At 39.9% G+C, this 24,158-nt stretch overlaps 1 protein-coding gene and 1 long non-coding RNA gene across 4 annotated transcripts in view; one reads left to right on the plus strand and one right to left on the minus strand.

The window, feature by feature from the left end:
* The first annotated feature begins 1,337 nt into the window (after positions 1-1,337).
* LOC123858893 (uncharacterized) overlaps positions 1,338-24,158 on the plus strand; it is a 54,473-nt gene continuing 31,652 nt past the window's right edge. Inside the window, exon 1 of the long non-coding RNA XR_010410586.1 lies at positions 1,338-1,497. This is a non-coding gene — a long non-coding RNA (uncharacterized LOC123858893). The remainder of the gene's footprint in view (positions 1,498-24,158) is intronic.
* The window catches only part of TMEM67 (transmembrane protein 67), a 52,175-nt gene continuing 44,349 nt past the window's right edge, over positions 16,333-24,158 (minus strand). For all 3 annotated transcript variants that reach the window (XM_064588129.1, XM_064588128.1, XM_064588127.1), the window contains 2 exons: positions 18,782-18,924; positions 16,333-17,573 (listed from right to left, as the gene is read on the minus strand). In XM_064588129.1, the coding sequence (XP_064444199.1) occupies positions 17,493-17,573; positions 18,782-18,924 (224 nt within the window). In that variant the 3' untranslated portion in view covers positions 16,333-17,492. The remainder of the gene's footprint in view (positions 17,574-18,781; positions 18,925-24,158) is intronic.

The raw sequence follows: 24,158 nt of genomic DNA on the forward strand, positions 1-24,158 counted from the left end.
GTTCTTAAGACGACACAGAGCCATCTGATAGTGCACTCAATCTTCTGAAACTCCTCTTATACAACCAGTTTCAAATTAATGAAAAGTACACATAACTACATCATCTGTAGTGTTTTTTCCTACCAAAATATAAAAGTATTTCACCTATAAAATGTTTTTTCTTATTTTTTGCCATTACTTGTTGACAGCATTCTATAAATTTGACTATGTCATCAACAATCTATTTATTTAGCTTCATTCTATGCATTTTCAAGGTTAACTGTTTGCTTTTTGCTGCATACCCTTACGATTGTACGTAAATTTCTTAAAAGAAGTCTTTGTGTAGTTTGTTTGTTTGCTTTTTTTTGGTGGTACCTTGTTGAACAACCTTATACAAAGTGCATACCACAAAATATTGCTTACATTGAAATATACTGCTGTTTTTCAAGTTCCGCTGCTGAAAAATAAGCTCATTTTGTGTTTGACTCAACTATCATGGCTTTCACTGGATACATTTTTCTTTAACCACAGAGCCCTAATTTTGTTTTTGTCTGTAAAACAACAAGATTGCCTAGATGATCACTGTTTCTTTTCACTTCCAGCCATACGTAGTGTAGAGTTCTGAAATACAATTAAAAACCCTGGTGTCTCCAGGGGCACCTGGGTGGCTCAGCCGGTTAAGCGTCTGCCTTTGGCTCAGGTCATGATCTCAGGACCCTGGGATTGAGCCCTGCATCGGGCTCTCTGCTCAGCAAGGAGTCTGCTTGTCCCTCTCCCTTTGCCTGCCTCTCTCTTTCTCTCTCTGTGTGTGAAATAAATAAATAAAACCTTTAATAGACAAAAAAACTAAAAAAATCTATTGATTTACTAAAAAGAAAAATACACTTTGAAATTATTAAGATTTTGGAACATATACCTCAGGGAAATGCATATTAATGCAACAATGAGAAACCACAAATTGCCTACCAAAGAGAATTGATTATCCCAATGCTGGGGGCATAACTGGACAGCACTGGTGGAAATGTAATTTTGTATAACCTTTATACCAAAAGGGCAATTTGGCAATATTTATCACCAGACTTAAAAACGCATATTTAAAAAATTCATTTGAACCAGAAATTATTCTTCTGCAAAGTTCTCCTAAAGAAATAATCAAGGATAGATGCAAAGCTTTAGCTAAATGGTGGTTCTCAGCATTTAGATTGGAAAAGAAACTCATTAAATGTTCGTGGATTTTAGGAAGTGTCATTTCCCAAACAAGTCGCACTGTGCTTTAAGGCTACTACTCTGTAAAAATTGTGGACTGGGCACACAACAGGGAAGAAACGTCTAATCACTTCCTTCTGGGGCTCAAGTCTTGCAGCTGAGTCATTCCGGGATCAAACCAGGCAGGGCGATCTTCCTTTATCCCCTGACCAGCTTCATTACAGGACAAACCAGAGGGGACTGAGCATCTTAGAATCGGAGCCAGAGGTACGAGGAACAAGTAGCTGGACGGAGCAGAGGAGCGGAGGAGAGGTAAAAACTAGAAGGGAGAAGAGAGGAGGCCGTAGGAAGCTCTAGGGGTGGGGGCGGCGTGGGGTCCGAAACACAAGTTGACTACGGAGGATGAAAGCGGAAAGCGCTCTCTTGCGTCACCTTCTGGTATCCACGTGTATGTGCACCAGATAGACCTTACCCTCTGCTCCTAAACTGCTTGTTTGCTCTTCTAAATGGTTAGGACATAGTTGAGGGTTTACGATAGATAATAACCAAAAGGTCTAACAATAGGAGATGGATTGAAAAAATGTTTATAGAAGATTATTGTAGGGGAGGGAAAATAATGTTCCCTCTCCCCTAAGTTCTTAGCTGAGACCGCCATGGTAAAAGCCAGATTAACAAGAGAAAAACAATTTTATTAACATTATACCTCATGTACACATGGTAGATACTCAGGAAAAAATGAGTAACTTCCCAAGATGGCTTAGAATTCAGGCTTAAAATCCATTTCTGAAGAATATTTAATCACATGGGAATTTTGTGTAGGTTTTTTAAAAGCGAGCTATGCAATGCACATCCCAATATGGGGGAAAAAAGTGTAAGTATGGTATATATTATCTAAGGTGCAAAGGAAAATGTCTGGGCTAACAAGCAAATGCCAAGATAGATTCTGTGGTTATTTCCAGCAATGGAATTACAGGTAGCATTTATTTTATTTTCTTCATACTATTCTGTATCGTCCAAAATTTCTACAACGAATATATTTTATTTTTATGATCCACAAAAAGGTTTAAATATGTAAGAAGTGTGCGTTAGAGACAGAGAACAGTGTCCTAAGGGTCAGAGGTCACCAAGCATCCTAATAATGTGAAAGAGATATAAGCAGCTATTTGGTGGGAAAAACCCAGATTCAACTCTGAGGCCTGGATGGGACTCAAGGGCCCTTGAGATTTTACTGTTATTTTTCTAGTGCAATTTAAATTGTAATTTGCAGTGCAGTAAAGAAAGCTCTTTTTATCTTTTGATAATACAAACATAAATTTCCCTATTGGCAGATAAGTTTCCCCTGTATAGCTAATAGATATGTGCATATTTTGCATGGCTAATCATGTCATTTGCATATAATTTAAACCCATAAGTCATGTTTATAAGAATTCTGAGCCACACTCATTGCATTCAGCAAGCAGGGTGAACAAATTACATCCTGTCACTATTAAACTATGATCATAGAAGCAGTGGAGGAGGCTCTAATCCCAGCTCTCTATTGAGGGGCTTACCAGTGACCTTGGGCCTACCACAGAACTTCTTAGGGCCTCAGTTTTGTGATTCACAAACGAGAGAGGTAAGCTACTATTGCTCAGGCCCAGTAAAGTCTAGGATTTGAGGATTTCCTTTTCCCCATGGTAAAACTTGACAACATGCTAAAAACATAATGAAGACTGAACACTCTTTGAACACTAATAATCTTTATTCTACATGCTTTACTGAAAAGGAACAATTGCTATTTTAAAAAAGAAATGTCTGCTTATGCATTCTGGAAGGTGGAAGAGATAAGGCTGGTCTTTTGTATGAGAAATACCTGCATGGGGCTTTTGGTTTTAAAAGGTGATTTCTGCAAGGCATATTGCAGAAAGAGCTACTTTGACAGAGAATTGAATTGCTCTGTAGGTAAAAAAGAGAGATTGTGGGTTTGCTGTGATAAAATGAGGGGTAGCTGTACCAGTAGGAGTGGCTTTAGCTCTTTCCTCTACCCTCCATCAGACCCCCCAACCCACTCCAGGTAACATACAAGCTAAGGCCAAGCAGCGTGCTTCTAAACAAAGGAGACTTTGAAATAATGCCTTTAGTCCTGACTTCCAGTCAAATTGTTCTCCCCAAGACTCTTCATCTGTGTAAAAGGTTTGAGAATCACGCCTGGCAGGAGAACTATTTGGAAATACTGAGGACTTCTCAAGAGGAGGACAGAGGAGAGAAGGGTCAGAGCAGAGGGGAAGGCAGGTCCCAGAAGGGTACAGGAGCCAGGACTGACAGGAAAAACAACGACAGAAATTCCTTTCAGGGGACAGTCGGCCGAAGAGCTCCCATAACAGCAAGGCCTGCTGTTCAACCTGAAGTGGTTTTCTCTCTGTGCCACGCTGTAGCCCGTCCTCTGTTATTCCAGACCTTCAGCAGAAGCTTACAGCATATAATTGTCTAGCGCTACTAGTTCTTTGGGGGATTGAAGGGGTCCTTATAGGGCCGAAAAGGTAAGAGCAAGAACTATAGCTTCAGGAGGTGAGAAATGGAATTCGGCGGAATCAGAGTGAGAGGTGACTTAAAGAACATAAGCCACCCGACCTCCCACACACCCTTGTCCTCTGCTGTGACACGCGTGCACACACACATACACCCACACACTCATGTACCCCATACCAGTAATCTTCAGAAATACTGGAAGGAGACAGGACTTCTCATAATATATGGGTTGGGGGCTGGGAGCTAATAATTTCATCTGAATATTATAGGACAGGGTATTCTCAGAAGGTTGGAACATTGGTGAATGGCTTTCATTTGAATGTGGGATTCTTTTTTTTTTCAAGATTTTATTTATTTATTTCAGGGCCCGCAGGAGCGAGAGCACGCACAGGCATGCAGCGGGAAGGAGCAGAGAGGGAGGGAGGGGGAAAGGGAGAGAATCCCAAGCAGACTCCCCACTGAGAGCAAATCCCCATGAGGGGCTCCATCCCAGGACCCCGAGATTATGACCGGAGCTGAAATCACGAGTCGGACACTTAGCCAACTGAGCCACCCAGGTGCCCCTTGAATGTGTAATTCTTTTTTTGTTGTTGTTTAAGATTTTATTTTTATTTATTTGACAGAGAGAAAGAGCACAAGCAGGGGGAGTGGGAGAGGGAGAAGCAGGCTCTCAGCTGAGCGGGCCTCGATCCCAGCACCCTGGGATCATGACCTGAGCCTAAGGCAGACGCTTAACCCACTGAGCCACTCAGGCGTCCCAGAATGTGTAATTCTTTTTTTTTTTTTTTTTTTTTTTATTTGACAGAGAGACAGCGAGAGAGGGAACACAAGCAGGGGGAGTGGGAAAGGGAGAAGCAGGCTTCCCGCGGAGCGGGGAGCCCGATGCGGGACTCGATCCCAGGACCCTGAGATCTTGACCTGAGCCAAAGGCAGTCCCTTAACCAACTGAGCCACCCAGGTGCCCCCAGAATGCGTAATTCTTAACAGAGAACACATTTTTGTAATATTAGTAAAATTTAGCCTCAGGTGGCTCCGTTTTTTTTCTTTAAAAGAGAGTAGCAACCTCCATTGTAGTAGAAGTCACTTCTCCAATTGTTGGCAACATTTTCAGTGTTTGGTTTCTGTTTTAACCTCTTGCTCAGTCAGCTGAGCTCCATTCACATCTTGTACTCACAAAGGTTCCTTAACCTGGCCGTTCCTTCAGCCTCAGGGGCCTCGGTCTCTCCTGGGTCCTTCCTGAGATCCTTGCCCTTAAGGGACCAAAGAAGTGCCTGATCCACCCACTCGGGCCGTCTTCTCTTGTCATTGGGGTTCTTTTCATTTAAAGGATTGAGTTTCCGTAGCAGATGCGGTGTATCTGATGTGATGCTCCCTCATTTGGAGGATGTAAAACTAGGAACACTTAACATGTGACCGTAACAGAAGTAAATAGACCAGATGGGGCTTGGGTTTCGCGGATCTGTTTTTATCCCGATTTACTGTCAGCTTCCGCGACCACCACAAGTTGAAGAAAGGTCCAAACCCTCTGTTTGTACTCCTGCTGCTGTATCACTTGTAAAAACAAAGTTTAAAGTACGAGGTCATGAAATGATTCTGCGAGCCAGAACGTGTTCTAGTTACTCATGAAAATATGCAAGCAAACGCTTTTGGGGTGTGATGATTGTTAAGTGTAACAAGATGCCAGAAACACATTCGATTAGCAGCTGCTACAAGCACTCCTCCCAGGGGGAGCTTGCCTTCCGTAGGAAACACCCTTCCTGCCTGGGGTAGAAGCTGGGTCTGCAGAGGCTGGAGTTTGGCTTGTCACCCCACAGGGAGCTCCTGGGTGAATCTGGAGGGGGGAGGGAGGAGAAGAAAGGGAGAAAGAGACAACGTGAGAGAGGATATGTTGGGAGCTGTACCATGACGGGGAGCCCCCTGAATCTCCAGAGAGTTAAAAAAAAAAAAAATCACAAAACGTTTGGTGTGATTGCCTTTCTTGTGGAAACCTGAGGCGAGCGAGCACCTGTGTAGTCCTGGAGAGAAGCAGCCCGGGGCTGCCCTGGAGGGACGCGGCCAGCACGCACGCTCGGAGGGACACCGACGAATAGCCAGGGAGCAGAAGCTGCCAACAGTGCAGCAAGCCTGAGTGCTCGCAAGGGAACAAGGGTACAGACCGAGAGAACAGATATAGGGGATCTCACGATTTGGAGGGCAGGCTTGAGGAAGAGTGTTCCAAGAAGGCAGCCTGTTTTCTCCAGGAGGGACATAGGAGCCAAATCCTTGCAGGAAAAAGAAAAATAGGCCGATCGTCTGTTCTTAAATGGAGCGCAGGCATTCCTGGAAACTGCATCATTAAGGGGACTGCTACAAAATAAAACCGGTTTGCCCCCTAGGAAAATTATTATAACAGAATAGCATCCGGACCAAGGACTCAGCATTGCATAAACCATAAATACAACCGACCACATGTTATCAAAGCAAAATAGGTATGCACTCATATGATCACTTAAAACTGTAAAATTATTCTTGAGTTCCAGAAAACAGGCATAAATGTAATATACTCATAATTTTACAAGAGACTCTATCCTATATGCTATAAAGTAAATAGTTGTAAAAGCTAGAGTAGTAATTTTTTAAAAATATTTTCTTGGGTGCCTGGGTGGCTCAGTTGGTTAAGCGACTGCCTTCGGCTCAGGTCATGATCCTGGAGTCCTGGGATCGAGTCCCGCATCGGGCTCCCTGCTCGGCAGGGAGTCTGCTTCTCCCTCTGACCCTCCTCCCTCTCATGCTCTCTGTCTCTCATTCTCTCTCTCTCAAATGAATAAATGAAATCTTTAAAAAAAAAATATTTTCTTTATTTATTTGACAGAGAGAGAGAGACCGTGAGAGAGGGAGCACAAGCAGGGGGAGTGGGAGAGGGAGAAGCAGGCTTCCCGCGGAGCAGAGAGCCCGACTGGGGGCTCGATCCCAGGAGCCTGGGATCATGACTTGAGCCGAAGGCAGAAGGCAGACGCTTAACGACTGAGCCACCCAGGCACCCCTAGAGTAATAAATTTAAGTTGAAATATGTTAGTTATAACAATTAGACAATTAGTAATATTTTCTTTGCCTTCTTAGCACTTAAATGTAGTTTTATGGGAGAAGTATAACTCTTAAGGGTTATCCAAGAAACTTTGAGTGAATGCTTTCTTTACTCTTGTAAAATGTGTCTGAATTAAGCAATGCTGCTAGAAGTCAGTCAATTAATCAAAAGTTGCTTAAGGAACATGGCTGATGCTCACCACCTGTTATTCTTGCTGTTGTTGAGGGTGTTGATAATTCTGATACTGAATAGCATACTTACAAGAAAGAAGCAGAGAGGAAGATACAAGAGAAGGATCCTCTACTGTGTGATTGATTTGTAGATGGTTACATAGGTACTACCTCTTAGGAGGTAGAACATTCTGGAAGGTTATCAAGCAAAATTCATACTCTGGTGTAAATAATGTGGGCTTACTGGGAAGTAGTTGTTTAGGAGTATTTTATTCATCAGAATTGCATTCGGCTGCATGTAATAGATACCTGTCTACAAGTAGGGGTTTATAGTGTCCAGTAATAAGAAGTAGAAGCAGCCTGGGCTGATACAGCTGCTCAAGATAGTCATCAAGGACCCAGTCTTTTGGAGCAACTGGCTAGCTCAGTCAGGAGAGCCTGAGACTCGTGATCTTGGTGGGGTTGTAAGTTTGAGCCCCACAGTGGGTGTAAAGATTACTTAAAAATCTTAAAAAAAAAAAAAAAGGGAGGGAGGGAGGAAGGAAGGAAGGAAGGAAGGAGGAAGGAAGGAAGAAAGGAAGGAAGGAAGGAAGGAAGGAAGGAAGGAAGGAAGGAAGGAAGGAAGGATGGATCAAGTCTTCCATACTGTCCTGCTCTGCATCCTCATACCCGAACTCAAGATGGCTTTGCACCTCCAGGTGTCATGACCACATTTCAGGCAGGAAGAGGGGAAGGACCAAAAGCTTGTACCGCCTAAGCTTTTATAAGGAAATCAGTAGTCTTTTCAGAAGGCCCATCTAGTGGACTTCTGCTTGTCTCTCACTGACCACCATGAAACATGGCCACCTATACAATAGAAGTTGAACACATTCCATCCATCCCAAATGAAACCAATGTCCTGTAGAAAAGAACGGGAGACTGGATAGTCTATAAGCAGCTAGCGATGTTCTTCTGCAAGTTGACTTATTTTAGGGTAGTAATTCAGAGCTTTGTGGTGGCATACTCTATATTACAGGTTGTGTTCAAATGTCAAGGTCATTAACATTTTTTTCACTTAGATTGTTTGAGTTTAAACTGCCTACTTCTTATAAATCCTGCCCACCTGTCCTCTCAAGGTTATTATTTATCATTTAAAAACACATAAATCTCAACTTTAAATGAAATGATTTGTCCAAGGACAAGTAGACTCAATATGAACATGAATTGTCTTCATTCAGCATTTCACATGTAGAAAGTTACCAACTGTGGATCTTGGAATCTGAGGTAGAAGAGGCCCAAGAGATCACTGGGACAGCAAATAATGGGGCAGAAGCCCAGGAACCATACCTAGTTTAACCAAGGTCTCATTACCAACAGAGAGAAAGGACTAAAGCCTGGCCCTTTTGGCTTCCAGTCCAGTATCCTTTCCAGTCCTTTCTGAAATCTACCTAGTAAATATGTATCTAAACTTGGAACTCGTTTCTTTCTTCTTTTTTTTTTTTTAAAGATTTTATTTATTTATTTGAGAGAGAGAGAGAATGAGAGAGAGCACGAGAGGGAAGAGGGCAGAAGGGGAAGCAGACCCCCCGCTGAGCAGGGAGCCTGACGTGGGACTCGATCCCGGGACTCCAGGATCATGACCCGAGCTGAAGGCAGTCGCTTAACCAACTGAGCCACCCAGGTGCCCCGGAACTCGTTTCTTTGGTGGGGAAGAAGAGTCACAGAGGTTTCACTTGTTCTGCCACTATTTCAGATTCTTTCCTAAACTACTTTCTCTTTACAGAACCCCTCAGGACAAACCTGATGACAAGGTTTGTCACTTTATGGACTTAGACACATACATCATGGAATAAATTATATTTGCCAAAATGGTAGGACTGTATAACCGGGAGCCTCGTATGATCCAGTTTGTCTCTGACTCTTGAGTTGATGCTGTGTGCAAGGCAATTTGCTTTAAGTATTCTCAGTATTTCAGTTCTTGAGGCTCACCATCTGGAGGACAGGAAGACACCCTTCTTCGATGGCATGATTTTGTCTGGGAAGGTTTGGTGTGCACAGCCAAGTGGCAGACAGTGAAAGGACCATGGAATCCACGTGGCCCGTCCTTTCCCCCAAGGCAGGTACCAAACCCCTGTGCCCCAGACTTATTGTCATAAGACATCTGTAGGAAGACCTGAATAAGGAACCACTATTATGTAGGCAGCTCTAAAATACCATAAAATTCTTCCCTCTCTTAAGCTGAAATGCACTGTTTCTTAGCTTCCTTTTATTGATCCTAGTTTGTACATCAGAGCTATATGGATGTTAACTCCATCCTCCATGGGACAAATATTTGTAGGAAGCCATCATGGTCCTGGTTTATCTTTTCCTCAGTTCCTTCTATTATCCTTCCTGGGGCATCTCTAGATCCTTTACCATCCTGATCACCACCTTCCAAAAAATCCAATTTATTAGGCTTCTTAAAACAAGGTACATTGAGAACTAGACACAATACCATGGATAAGATGTGAGCAGCACATAATAGGGCCATTTCCTCCTTTATTTTGGATACTCAACTAACGGGGCCATAAATTGCATTAACAACCTCATACTGTTGTTGTTCCACATTGAGCCTGTTGGCCGGTTGAAACTCTTACTCTTTTCCTGGAACATCATGTTGGGTCAGTTCTCCTCCTCTGGATTTTCCTGTCTACACGTGCCTTGGGTATACTACAGAAGCAATCAAATAAGTAAACATGTCACGTTAATTTGTTTTGTGGTTGTCAAAGTAATAATTCAATCACAATGATGTACTACACTCATTGTGCACTTACCTAACCAAGGTAACTGACCAGGATTATCTCCTTCAAGCCTTACAGTGACCCTCTTAAGATGGATATTACCCAGTTTTAGAGATGAAGAACAGGCTCATAGAGATTGAAGCATCTGCTTACAATCAACACACAAAAGAAATGGAGAATTCAGATCCAGATCCCTCAGAATTCAAAGCTTTTGCTCTGAGCTACAATTCCACTCTGCCTCTTTATCTAATCAGGCAAAACACCAAACAAGCCATTAAATGAGGGCTCTTCCCGGATTTATAATAATTGAGAGCAGACAGACTTGGAGAAATGGGCTTGGGGTTCTGGTTTGGTTAATGTCTAAGATAAATATTCTGGAGCATAAAATCTCATAATCCTTTACTTTCTGAGGGGTAGAGAGAAAGTGGTCTAGTAACTTACAAAGGTATCATTGAAAATGTCCATTTAATGAGTCTCTCTGGCAGCCGGCATTGCTGGGCTTATGATAGAGGCAGCTAAAAAGAATACTATGGAATGACACCCAAATATTTATTAAAATATTGGGAATCAAAGTCCCATGCAAACATTAGGCTACAAATATTTCTGGTCAGAGCAGGCTTGAGGAAAATAGTTCAATAGTGAATGACATAAGGGGGAAAAGAGCTCTATGATTGGTTCGTAAACTAATTTTTTTAATGCCCTGGTCGGCTAACAGCTGTTTTTTCCTGCTGCGTCAGTCCTGCCCCGCAGCAACTCCGAACAAGAGTGGCTGCGAAAGAAAACTGGCAATGTGAAAACATGCTCACAATAATGGCCAGCCCCAGCAAGAAGACCCTGCCCAAATAGGATGAGGGCATTGGCTTTGTCTTGGTCTTCTGAGCTTGGTGTCTCCTCCACCTTCTAGGGAACAATCCTTTGAAACTGTATGTAATGATGACTTTAGGAGAGACTCCAGAAAATGAGAAACGTTCATTGCGTGGAACCAAATTTAGCTGGCTAAAACTAAAAACAAAATCTTGCTCTGGTTTCTGCCAAGGGGAAGGTGAAAAACAGGAATTAGATACAAGCAAGCACTTAGTTTTTTTCTTGTTTTGAAATTGTACTTTTTACTCTCAGAAATCCTTTCTTTGCTGTCGGTCCGTTCTGTGAAGTGGCTGTCCCAATACCTCTGTAAATGAGGTGCCCACCACAGGACCTTTGCACGTGTTGTCCCTTCTCTGTGGAAATCTTCACCCTCGTTCCCACCCCATCATCCTGGCTGACTTCTGCTCATCTTTTATGTCTTGGCTGAAATGTCCTTTCCACAAGCCTTTCCAGATTACTCAAACTATCTTAGGTATTTTAGGTTTTATGTTCCTGTACCCTGTAGATTTTCTTTTTAGTGCTTGTGACAGGATAATGACCCCCTAAGATGTCCACATCCTAATTCCCAGAACTTATAAATACATTACCTTACATGGTAAAGGGAATTTGGAAGATATGATTAAGGATTTTGAGCTGGGGATTATCTGGTGGGCCCAGTGTAGTTACAGGAATCCTTATAAATGAAAGAGAAAGGCAGGTATGTAAAGAAAATGTCCCATAGAATCCCCATTTGGGGAGATTTACAAAGGGGGCATTACATACTCTGGATAATGGTTTGATTTTTTTAAAGGATTTTAATATGTGTATTTCATTAAAATGAGGAGTGGAGGATCCCATAATCATTCAGTAATTAGCTTTTTTTTTTCCCCCTTAGGCATGACCTGTTTTGTGACCCTCTCTCTAGGAGACAGATGAAAGTGTATTTGCATTTTTAGCATTCAGTTCCTAAACCTGAGCTGAAAACCTGAGAACTACATCTAGAGTAGCACAGGATATTATATGAGCTGGGACAATAGAAGTGGGGAGAGAAGTGAGGGCAGAGGAAGCCTGCTAGTCTCTGGGCTCTGCAGTGCTGTGGGTCCGTGCTCTGGGAAGAAAACCCGGGAAGGTTTAGGGTGCGCACCACTGCCATCTGCTGTCGCCCCTGGCTTCACGCACAGAGATGTTTTCACGGTTTAAGATACAAAGAAATCCAGTGGAAAGTTACAGATTAAGACTGATCGCCTCCACTTTATATAATAAACATAGCTCTGAAGGTTCATTTGCTCCATATCCTTAGCAGCAATTGGTATTTTAGGTTTTTTAATGTTAGCCATTTTGGTGGTTCCGTGGTGAGGGGTATCTCACTGATTTTATTTTGCATTCTCATGATGACTAAGGTGGAGCACTTTTTTAAAATATTAATTTTTATTAAATACAAGAACGCATGCCCCTTTTGGCCTGTTCTGGGATCAAATCTGCAACGTTGGTGCTGTTAGTGGTAAGTCTATCCAACTGGGATAACCAGACACCCAACTGAACACTTGCTATATGTGCTTAATGATCCTTTGGAAATCCTCTCTTGAGAGATGCATACTGCAGTCTTTTGCCCATTTTACTATTGGGTTTGTCTGACTTTTTATTATTAATTTGATGAGTTCTTTATTCTGGGTGGAAGGGCTTTGTTAGATAACACGTTTCTAAATTTTTTTTTTTTTCCTACTGAGGTTTGCCTTTTCATTCCCACAACGGTATCTTTTGATGAACGGAGTTCATGTAAATCTCAAGTTTACATTTCCATTTAATGGAAATAGACATAAGTGTAAAATTAATGTAGATTGTAAAGTGCAACTTACCGATGTTTTCCTTTAAGGTTAGTGTTTTTTGGGGTCTTAAGAAATCTTGGCCTACACCAAAGTCATAAACATATTTTCCTGTGTTATCTTCTAGAGGCTTTAGCGTTTTACCTTTCACCTTTATATCTACCATCGACCTGAAATTTATTTTTGGGTGTGTGCGACATAGGGATAAGGATTCTATTTTTTTCTGTTGTGATTTTCAGTTGACCATTGAAAAACCACGCTATCCTCACTGTACTACGTATCACAGATCAAGTGACTGCAGATCTGTGGATCTGTTTCTAGACTTCATTCCAGTGGTCATTTGTTTATCCTGGGCAGATCCACAGCCACGGCCTTTTTTGTAATAATAATAATAATAAATGCAAAGTTATTTTTTTAAGCCCACAGACTGCTTTGTGTTGGGCAGTTTGTCCACTGTTACTTCTAGCACTCCCAGCAATGTGACATTGTCTTACGGCCAGCCCCAGAGAGACTAATCTGGGTCTTTCTATCAGAATTAAATATTAATAAGACTTACTACTGCTACTTCTGCTACAGTAACACTTGCTTAGTACTAGCTATGTGCCAGGCATTCCTCAAAGCACTGTATGCTCATTAACTCATTCAGTCTTCCCCAAACCTCTAAGCGGCAGGTTACAGAAGGGGCAATTTCGTCACAGAGAGGTAACTTGCTCCGTATCACTCAACTAGTAAGAGCCAGGAGTTGAATATGGTGAGCCTGGCTCTAGATTCTGTATTGTTAACCACTACCCTTTGCTGCCTGTCTTATAGGCAATGCATTTTTTTTTTTTTTAATGAATCATGATATGCAGCCAGGCAACAGAGAGCTGAAGCACCAGTCTCCTAGCCCATGAACCACCAATTATTCCAGGGTGGTCTGACTGTGGAAGATCCCTTCTTGCCCCCTCTGTCCATTCACTCCCTCTTTGGGGTGCTAGTCAGCTGGTAGACTTCACTTGGTTAAACTCTTTATACACTGTGGCTTGATGTAAAAATCTTTAATGATGCAGCTCTTATTTTCCTTTCCAACCTCCTCTCCCACCAAAACCCCCAAATGTACTGTTTTGTGTTCTTTTATGTGATGCAGTCAGGTGGGGCCACCCAAAGAGACACAGGAGAGGTGCAGGAAAACGAAGTTTATTATACTCACAGGCCCTAGAAACAAGAGGCATGCCGCAGCTGCGGATCCCCACATCACATGGAGCCGCACGGGGAAGCACTGGTGTTGGTCAGGAGGCAGAACAGGAGCAAGGGGAGAGCTTAGGTCACAGCCTTTACCAGTTTCTGCATTCTGCAGGAAAGGCAAGGCAGGCCAGGGTAAACAGGATTGGCTAGCTTGAATAATTACAGGGGGCTCTAAGCTACAATGGGCTCTAAGGGGTGGTCCTTAGTTGCCTGGTACCTGGTGCTGGGATGATTAAGGCAGAGGGACATTGCTTCCTGGGGTGTACTGGCCAGACAGAGGTGGATCTGGATGGGTTAGTCTGCATGTTGAAAGCATGCTCCTGGCTACACCTTTTGCTGAAATTCCAATCCCAGCAAAAATGTTTGTCTCTGGGCGCCTGGGTGGCTCAGTTGGTTAAGCGACTGCCTTCGGCTCAGGTCATGATCCTGGAGTCCCTGGATCGAGTCCCGCATCGGGCTCCCTGCTCGGCAGGGAGTCTGCTTCTCCCTCTGACCCTTCCCCCTCTCATGTGCTCTCTCTCATTCTCTCTCTCTCAAATAAATAAATAAAATCTTTAAAAAAAAAAAAAAAAAAAAAAAAAAAAAAAAAAAAAAAAAAAAAAAAAAAAAAAAATGTTTGTCTCTCTAGCCAGAAAAAAAATTTTTAAGATGTTAAAATATTACAGAAATTTTAAAAATATAAAGAATACATGTATTCTGTATTCAAACTACTTGTAGTGCCCAACTGCTGTGCTTCGTCTCAGAGTACAGACCGTTCCTTGCTTTGATTGCCCTCATCTTATTTTTTTTAAGATTTTATTTATTTATTTGACGGAGAGACACAGCGAGAGAGGGAACACAAGCAGGGGGAGTGGGAGAGGGAGAAGCAGGTTTCCCGCCGAGCAGGGAGCCCGATGTGGGGCTCGATCCCAGGACCCTGGGACCCTGACCTGAGCCGACGGCAGATGCTTAACGACTGAGCCACCCAGGCACCCTGGCCTTGTCATGTTTAGATCAAATACCACTTTTCTCAGGTAGAAGTCCTAATGACCGCAGACGCACAGTTAAGAGCTTTCCCATCACACCTTGGTGGCTGTAGCACTTTCAGATCGCTGGAATTATTGGTTAATACGTCTGCTTCCTCTACCAATTCTAAGACCCTTCTGAGAGGCTGTGGAGTGGGAAGAGGTAGAAATATTGCTTGAATGACCACATGCATGAGTAAATGAAACTCTCCCTTCCAAAGACAATATTCCACTCTCTCCCTTTTTTCTAATCTGTCCCACGAACCGTGTCTACAACATGGTGTGATGACAGCCCCTTGCCTCCTTTCACCGACGGCTGTGACATCTACCAGGGAGGGCCTCTTCCTGGTGAGGCTGGGTGGCTGAAGTAGAAGTAAGGCTCAGAATTTTTGTTGGTCAGTTACTGAGATCAGTAATCTGGATTTTAATAGTATGGAATTAATTTATTATCAAGATAAAAATATATTTGGAGGCAGATGTTTTAAACTAAAAATTATAAAAATTCTAGTGTCCATAGTTTACTCACTGCTGTAAGTTTATCTTCATGAATTAACCCTTACAACAAGCAGTAAACAAAGGGTGTTATTTCCACTGTAGAGAATCAGACTAAAGCTCAAAGATGTCAAATGACTTGTTTTAAGATCCCAAAGCTAGTAAGTGACAGGGGCAAAATTCTAATTTGAATCCAGGGCTCCTGTTATTAAATCTGGAGCATTCTCCATTAAGCCACACATCTCCTTGACTTACATTTATTTCCCCTCAGCTTTTGTCAATATTTGCAGACAACAAAAAGGATACATATTTCATATTTCATGCCAGCAAGCACTGAGTTAGTGGTCATTCTGAATGCTTCTCAATCTGGATAACCAGCAGAGCCTTCTCCAAAGGGGGTGTTAGGACAGCAGTGCCAGAGAAATAAGCAAATATAAACATCTTATAACAGAGACTGATCTGCAGAATTACGTTAGGGGTCTATGCGTTTCTTTCTTTCTTTTTTTGGGAGGGGGTTGCCTGTGCATTTCTATGGGGGACACTAAACACACAGCAGCTTATAAAGAACCTCTAGGTGAACCTAGAATTTGCTTCATTATGAAATGATGAGGAGACGTATCAAATGTTCTAGGTAATCAGTAAAATTGGGGGTATAAGATGCAAAGTACAGTAAATTGGTGCTACAGAAACAGACGAAATATTATGGATCTAACAGAAAATTAGGCACCTGATCACAGAATTTAAATTGTAGCAATGTGAACAAAGGAATCAACAGTGTATGAAAACCTGAACACATTTTTATGTATCTAACCAAAATAAAAAATAATATTGTATAAAACTAGTGTAGAATGATTTTTTTAAATGCCTTTTCTCTGTGTGAATTTATTAGGTGAGCCAACTGATCCTATTTTTTGAAATTGCCATTTTCAAACATTCACACTAATATTAACTTCTCATGTGTGGAATGAGAATTGAATTTCTTTCATATGCTTCTGAGCAAGTGGTTTTAAAAATCCATACTATTACATTTTTTTCTCTTTGCAGCTTTTATAAAGGCATTCCTGTAGTTTGACCCTTCAGAAACTGTAGTTTCAAATACTTGACTTCTTAGCCCTACTTCTTTCTCCTCAGTCATCCTTAAGATTCAAAGAAATGTAAAAGATTCAACTTTGGCAAAGGCTGAGGACCCCTGCCGCAATGGTGTTGTTCATTCCTAAATGTTATTTCATGAAATACACTTAACCAAACAGGAAACAGAGATAGATATCAAATGTTTTATTCCATATTTTCAATTCAGAAATATAAACAATATTTACATAGCATTACCTTTAAGTATGTACACAGTGTTAACAGAAAAGGCAGTAAGAAATGATGGTTTGGGGTTAATGATCATTATACTCAAAATATTTTAAGATGCCTTTCAAGTACATGGTATATAATGAAAATCATATCATGGAAAATTATTAACTACATGGCTCAGAATTTACATTTTGGATCTTAATATTTTTCTCCTTATTTAAAAAAAAAATACAAGCCTACTTACTTATGAGGCCTAAGTTTGCTTCAGTAAGTCACCTTGTCAATATAACATGATAAATTTACAGTTCATTATTTATGATCTTTAAACATAACTAATGAGCAGAACTTTGGGAGTGCTCTTAAAATGTTAAGTAATTTAAAATGTATGAAAAACTATATTGGGGAAAATGTCATACATTATGGCTTTTTTTTTTTTAATGTAAGTGATATTTAAGATATATACAAGCTTGATGGGAAGGACATCCTGACCTAACAATACAGGTATACAAAGGAATGAATATAGACCATTTCATGAGATGCCTATTAATCCAATAGTAAATTAGTCCATTGCCAACCAGGGTGAGCAATTAAAATGAGGCAAGTCAAGTCAGCAGTATACAATTTCAAATTTCTAAGTACTTGAAAACATTTTCCAACATTTATTTACCATAACATATGTAAAAACTAGAAAATACTAAACTGAAAACTAGGCTTGAACTTGGAATTAAATAATTTTGTCAATGTGAGAAAATGTAGGCAAATCCCAGTTTATAAAATAAATTATCTACAGAGACCAATGATGGGGACTTTTTTCATTAAAAAGTTCTGCTGACAGCAACACTTAGATTTCTTTTGCCCCATTGTCAGTGTATCTAATTTATGAGTTGGTGAATTAAATATCACCACAAATGGGAAAACAACATTTTTCATTATATCACATTATATATTCACAAAGAAGTTATATATCCACAAGTTATAAAAATAAATCTTTCTTTAGATTAGAAAACAAATAAAAATAGAAAAATTTGTATTAAAAGTTTTAAAAACTATGGCAAACTAACCCGATAATTATGACTGTTTTTGCCACAACTATATTGTCTTTAGGTTATCTATTCAAAAAATTAAATCAAAAATCTTTGATCCACCAATGTTTTGGATGCCAAATTCTTCTGTCCTACTGTATTACGTATAAATCTAAAAATCTGGAAAAAATTAAAACAATTCAGAATGAAAAATGTAGAAAGAAAATTCAATATGCACATCAATTAAAAGATCTTAATTAAACTAGCTAATTCTCTCAACTATTTGCTTTCATTTGTCAGGCATCTGTATTCCACGGTGATACATAAAATTATTTCAAGAGTATTTATCATCTTTCATAATATCAAAGAAGTGCATATTCCTATTTAGACTATATTTTGATGAATTAACAATATAAATCCTCTCATGTACATAGGAATACACTATCAAATATTTTGCGAGGCAACTTACTTCTAGCTCTAAAAGCTATGGAAACATCAAAAGAACTGTTAGGGATAGAATTTGTTTGTAATTTTAGATCTCTGTCAAAGACTGATAAATTATATACTACTAACTCATATACTTCCTTGACATAATGGGGGAATATTTGAGTGATATTAATCACAACATTTCCAGAACAAATTTGTCATTTTTAAAAAAGATTTTATTTATTTATTGTCAGAGAGAGAGAAAGAGAGTGCACAAGCAGGGGGAGTGGGAGAAGGAGCAGTATGCTCCCTGCTGAGCGGGGAGCCCAATGCGGGACTTGATCCCAGGACCCTGGGATCATGACCTGAGCCGAAGGCAGCTGCTTAACCAACTGAGCCACCCAGGCATCCCAAATTTGTCATTTTTTAAAATCTCCACTTCAGGCTCCATACCCATCAGCAGTTGTTTTTTTATCCACACAGGTAGAAAATGTGTGACAGTTCCAATAAAGGGGCTTCTCTGTGGCTGAGTCCTGAGCTAGATCTTTCTGTTACATTAACATCTGGTGCAGAGGGTGAAGGGAACTCTAATTACTGCTACTTTTTTTAAATTTCAACTTTTTATTTAAGTTTTAGTTAGTTAACATATATGGTAAAATTGGTTTCAGGTTCTAATGACTGCTACTTCTGGCATCTAGGAGATCAGCAATTTAAATATCTTCCTACTGGATTCCTTTCACGTTTGCTCAAGCAACTTATGCCCTCCACAATACCCCAGTATTTCACTGACCCTGAAGAAGAGTGTAACTGGTTGAAATGTTTCTTCTTTTTTTGTGGGGATAATCATATTCTAAATCTTAACAAATTCCTAGTGAAAGCAGACATTGTTATTCTCTGCTATAAAATATCTACTTCCAAAGTATTTGTTTTATAAGAAATCCAGTAAAAAATTTTAAACTTACCTCCTGTTGTAGGTATGTAAGGAAGGCTGCTAGAACAAAATTTTGGCAAGCCAAATCCACAACACAGAAGAACAGCAGATCAAAAATAAGAAGAGTGGCTTCATTTCCATAATATAGAACACTGCTGAAAGAATACCCTTCGTCTGTTTTTTTTTTAAAAAAAGCAATTTATAAGATATATATTAGAAACTTTAAAATAGAACTTCTGATAAATTTCAGTGATAAAATTTGGATATTTAAAAATAGCATAACAGAAACTACTACTTATAATACTTCATGGCTTTCAAAAAAATAAAGGGGATTAAAATTTGCTAATCTCAAAAGTTAGTCAAGGAACTCTGCTCATAAAAAGTAATTTTAACATTTGTACCAAGGGTTGGTAATTGCTAGTAGTGTAAGTATATAGTCAATACCTTTCAAAGACCAGGTAATGAATATCCCTTATTTGTTTATATAACTAAAGGCCAAAGAATCTTAGATTCTCTAAGTTAAAAAAAAACCAAAACGAAACAAAAGCCAGCAAGGACTGAATAGTGCATAGTGAGCTATAATTTGTTTCTTAAATAGTCCTCTAAGGTTTAGTTTCATATTTTGTTTTTGTTTCCCTTGCCTTAAGAGACATATCTAGAAAAAATGTTGTTCTGTACAAACGTCTTTGCTTCTCTTCTCTTGACCCTCCTGCTTGACAATAGCAACTTTTTTTTTTAATTTTAGTATGTTATGTTAGTCACCATACAATACATCATTAGTTTTTGATGTAGTGATCCACAATCCATTGTTTTCATATAACACCCAGTGCTCCATGCAGTACGTGCCCTCCTTAATATCCATCACCGGGCTAACCAATCCCCCCTCCCCTCTCCCCTCTAAAACCCTGTTTGTCTCTCAGAGTCCATAGTCTCTCATGGTTCATCTCTCCCTCCGATTCCTCCCCTTCATTTTTCCCTTCCTTCTCCGAATGTCCTCCATGCTATTCCTTATGTTCCACAAATAAGTGAAACCATATGATAATTGACTTTCTCTGCTTGACTTATTTCACTTAGCATAATCTCCTCCAGTCCCATCCATGTTGATGTAAAAGTTGGGTATTCATCCTTTCTGATGGCTGAGTAATATTCCAGTGTATATATGGAGCACATCTTCTTTATCCATCCCTGTTGAAGGGCATCTCGGCTCTTTCCACAGTTTGGCTATTGCGGACATTGCTGCTACGAACATTGGGGTGCATATGGCCCTTCTTTTCACTACATCTGTGTCTCTGGGGTAAATACCCAGTAGTGCAATCGCTGGGTCATAGGGTAGCTCTATTTTTAATTTTCTGAGGCACCTCCACACTGTTTTTCCAAAGTGGCTGTACCAACTTGCATTCCCACCAACAGTGTAAGAGGGTTCCCCTTTCTCCACAACCTCTCCAACATTTGTTGCTTCTTTCCCTGTCCATTTTGCCTTTCTAACTGGTGTTAAGGTGATATCTCAGTGTGGTTTTGATTTGAATTTCCCTGATGGCTAATGATGATGAACATTTTTTCATGTGTCTGTTAGCCATTTGTATGTCTTCTTCAGAGAAGTGTCTTTTCATCTGCCCACTTTTTGACTTGATTATTTGTTTTTTGGGTGTTGAGTTTGAGAAGTTCTTTATAGATTTTGGATACCAGCCCTTTATCTGTAGTGTCATTTGCAAATATCTTCTCCTATTCTGTGGGTTGCCTCTTTGTTTTGTTGACTGTTTCCTTTGCTGTGCAGAAGCTTTTTATCTTGATGAAGTCCCAAAAGTTCATTTTTGCTTTTGTTTCACTAGCTTTTGGAGATGTATCTTGAAAGAAGTTGCTGTGGCCGATGTCAAAGAGGTTACTGCCTATGTTCTCCTCTAGGATTTTGATGGATTCCTGTCTCACATTGAGGTCTTTCATCCACTTTGAGTTTATCTTTGTGAATGGTGTTAGAGAATGGTCGAGTTTCATTCTTCTGCATGTGGCTGTCCAATTTTCCCAGCACCATTTATTGAAGAGACTGTCTTTTTTCCATTGCATGTTTTTTCCTGCTTTGTCAAAGATTATTTGACCATAGAGTTGAGGGTCCATATCTGGGTTCTCTATTCTGTTCCATTGGTCTGTATGTCTGTTTTTGTGCCAGTACCATGCTGTCTTGGTGATCACAGCTTTGTAATATAGCTTGAAATTGGTCAACGTGATGCCCCCAGGTTTGTTTTTCTTTTTCAACATCTCCTTGGCGATTCGGGGTCTTTTCTGATTCCATACAAATTTTAGGATTGTTTGTTCCAGCACTTTGAAAAATGTCATTGGAATTTTGATCGGGATGGCATTGAAGGTTTGGTTGCTCTGGGTAGCACAGACATTTTAACAATGTTTATTCTTCTGATCCATGAGCATGGGATATTTTTCCATCTTTTTGTGTCTTCTTCAATTTCTTTCATGAGTGTTTTGTAGTTCCTAGAGTATTGATCTTTTACCTCTTTGGTTAGGTTTATTCCGAGGTATCTTACAGTTTTTGGTGTCAATAGCAACTTTTTTTTAAGATGCAGTTCAAACTTTGCCATGTTGCCTCTTCTCGCTTGACTCTATGGTTAAATTTTTCACTCACTATTCTGTACCTAACCTGTGCCTACACAGACTTCCACCCCAGCATCACCCCACTCATATATTCAAGATGCCCACTGGTCTGTGCTGTGTATCCCGGGACTGGCACAACACATGACACCCAATAATGCAAGAATAGGTGATATGTAGGCCAGGACATAGGTTACACCACTTCCATTCTTACCGATCCATATACGAGATTATCACCCACATTAAAAGTAACATATATACTATCTTTTTAATGATAAGAAACCAGGTTTAGGCACTATTCCTGTCACAGATATCTGCGATTTTTAAGAATTTGGATAAAATGAAAAATTAAATGTTAAAGATTAATCACAAATGTTATTCTTCCTTAAGTGTTTTATTAGTGCACATGACTGCACATTCGCATAAAATCTGAATTTTATGTTCACTCTCGCCCCTTTTATTTAACATAGTACTGGACGGAGGCGCCTGGGTGGCTCAGTCGTTAAGCGTCTGCCTTCGGCTCAGGTCATGATCCCAGGGTCCTGGGATCGAGCCCCACATCGGGCTCCCTGCTCGGCGGGAAGCCTGCTTCTCCCTCTCCCACTCCCCCTGCTTGTGTTCCCTCTCTTGCTGTGTCTCTATCAAATAAATAAATAAAATCTTTAAAAACAACAACAACAAAAAAAAACAAAAAAAAAAACCATAGTACTGGACGTCCTAGCCACAGCAATCAGACAAGAGAAAGAAATAAAAGGCATCTAAATTGATAAGAAAGAAGTTAAATGGTCACTATTTGCAGATGACATGATACCATACATAGAAAACCCTAAAGATGCCACCAAAAAACTACCAGACGTAATAAATGCATCCAGTAAAGTTGCAGGATACAAACTTAATACCCAGATATTAGTAGCATTTCTATACACTAATAACGAAGTAGCAGAAAGAGAAATTAGGAAAACAATTCCATTTACAATTATACCCCAAATAATAAAATACCTAGGAATAAATAACCAAGGAAGTGAAAGACCTGTACTCTGAAAACTATAAAACACTGACGAAAGAAAGTGAAGATGCCATACACAAATGGCAAGATATTTCACGCTAATGGATTGGAAGAATGAATATTATTAAAATGTTCATACTACCCAAAGTAATCTACAGATTTGATGTAATCCCTATCAAAACACTAACAGCATTTTTCACAGAACTGGAACAAATAATACTAAAATTTGTATGGCACCACAAATAGCCAAAGCAATCTTGAGAAAGAAAAAACAAAGCTGGAGGGATCACAGTTCCAGATTTTAAGATATACTACAAAACTGCTATAACCAAAACAGTATGGTACTGGCACAAAAACAGACACATAGATCAACAGAACAGAATAGAGAATCTAGAAATAAACGTACACTTACATGGTCAATGAATCTATGACAAAGAAGGCAAGAATATACAATGAGGAAAAGACAATCTCTTCAATAAATGGTGCTGGGAAAACTGGACAGCTACATGCAAAGATGGAACTGGACCACTTTCTTACACCAAACACAAAAATAAACTTAAAATGTATCAAAGACCTAAATGTGAGACCTGAAATCACAAAACTCCTAGACAAACACAGTAATTTCTTTGACATCAGCCATAGCAACATTTTTTCTAGATATGTCTCTTTAGGGAAACAAAAACAAAAATAAACTACTGGGACTATATCAAAGTAAAAAGCTTTACACAGTAAAGGAAACCATCAACAAAACAAAAAGGCAACCTACTGAGTGGGAGAAGAAATTTGCAAATGACATACCTGAAAAGGGGTTAATATCCAAATTGCATAGAGACTTACACAACTCAACACCAAAAAACAAACAATCCCATTTAAAAATGGGCAGAGAACCTGAGAGACATTTTCCACAAAAAGACATATAATGATGGCCAACAGACACATGAAAAGATGCTCAACATCACTAATCATCAGGGAACTGCAAATCAAAACCAAAACGAAAACCTTACACCTGTCTGAATGCCTAAAATAAAAAAGACAAGAAATAACAAGTGTTTATGAGGATGTGGAGAAAAGGGAACTCTTGTGCATTGTTGGTGGGAATATAAATTGGTACAGCCACTGTGGAAAATAGTATGGAGGTTCCTCAAGAAATTAAAAATAGAAATACCATATGATGCAGTAATTCCACTATTGGGCATTTACCCAAAGAAAACAAAAACACTAATTCAAAAAGATACATGCTCCCCTGCATTTATTGCAGCATTATTTACAGTAGCCAAGATATCAAAGCAGCCCAAGTATCCATTCATAGATGAATGGATAAAGAACAGCAATATATATATATTCTCTCTCTCTCTCTCTCTCTCTCTCTCACACACACACACACACACACACACACACACACGATGGAATATTACTCAGCCATAAAAAGGGTGAGATCTTGCCATCTGCAATAACATGGATGGATCTTGAGGGCATTATGCTAAGTGAAATAAGTCAGACAGAAAAAGACAAATACCGTATGATTTCACTTACATGTGTAATAAAAAAACAAATAAATAAATAGACAAACAAAAAGCAGAATCAAACCTATAAATACAGAAAACTGATGGTTGGCAGAAGGGAGGGGTGGGGGGGAGGACAGATGGGTAAAGGGGAGTGTGAGATACAGGCTTCCAGTTATGGAATGAGTAAGTCATGGGAATAAAAGGTACAGCATAGGGAATGTAGTCAGTGGTATTGTAAAAGCATTTGATGATCAGATGGTAGCTATACTTGGGGTGAGCAGAGCATAACAAATAGAGTT

This window comes from Mirounga angustirostris, unplaced genomic scaffold (assembly GCF_029215605.1).
Source record: "Mirounga angustirostris isolate CCGP_5_RB_7025 unplaced genomic scaffold, mMirAng1.0.hap1 SCAF_4, whole genome shotgun sequence".
In the NCBI taxonomy this organism is placed as follows: domain Eukaryota; kingdom Metazoa; phylum Chordata; class Mammalia; order Carnivora; family Phocidae; genus Mirounga; species Mirounga angustirostris.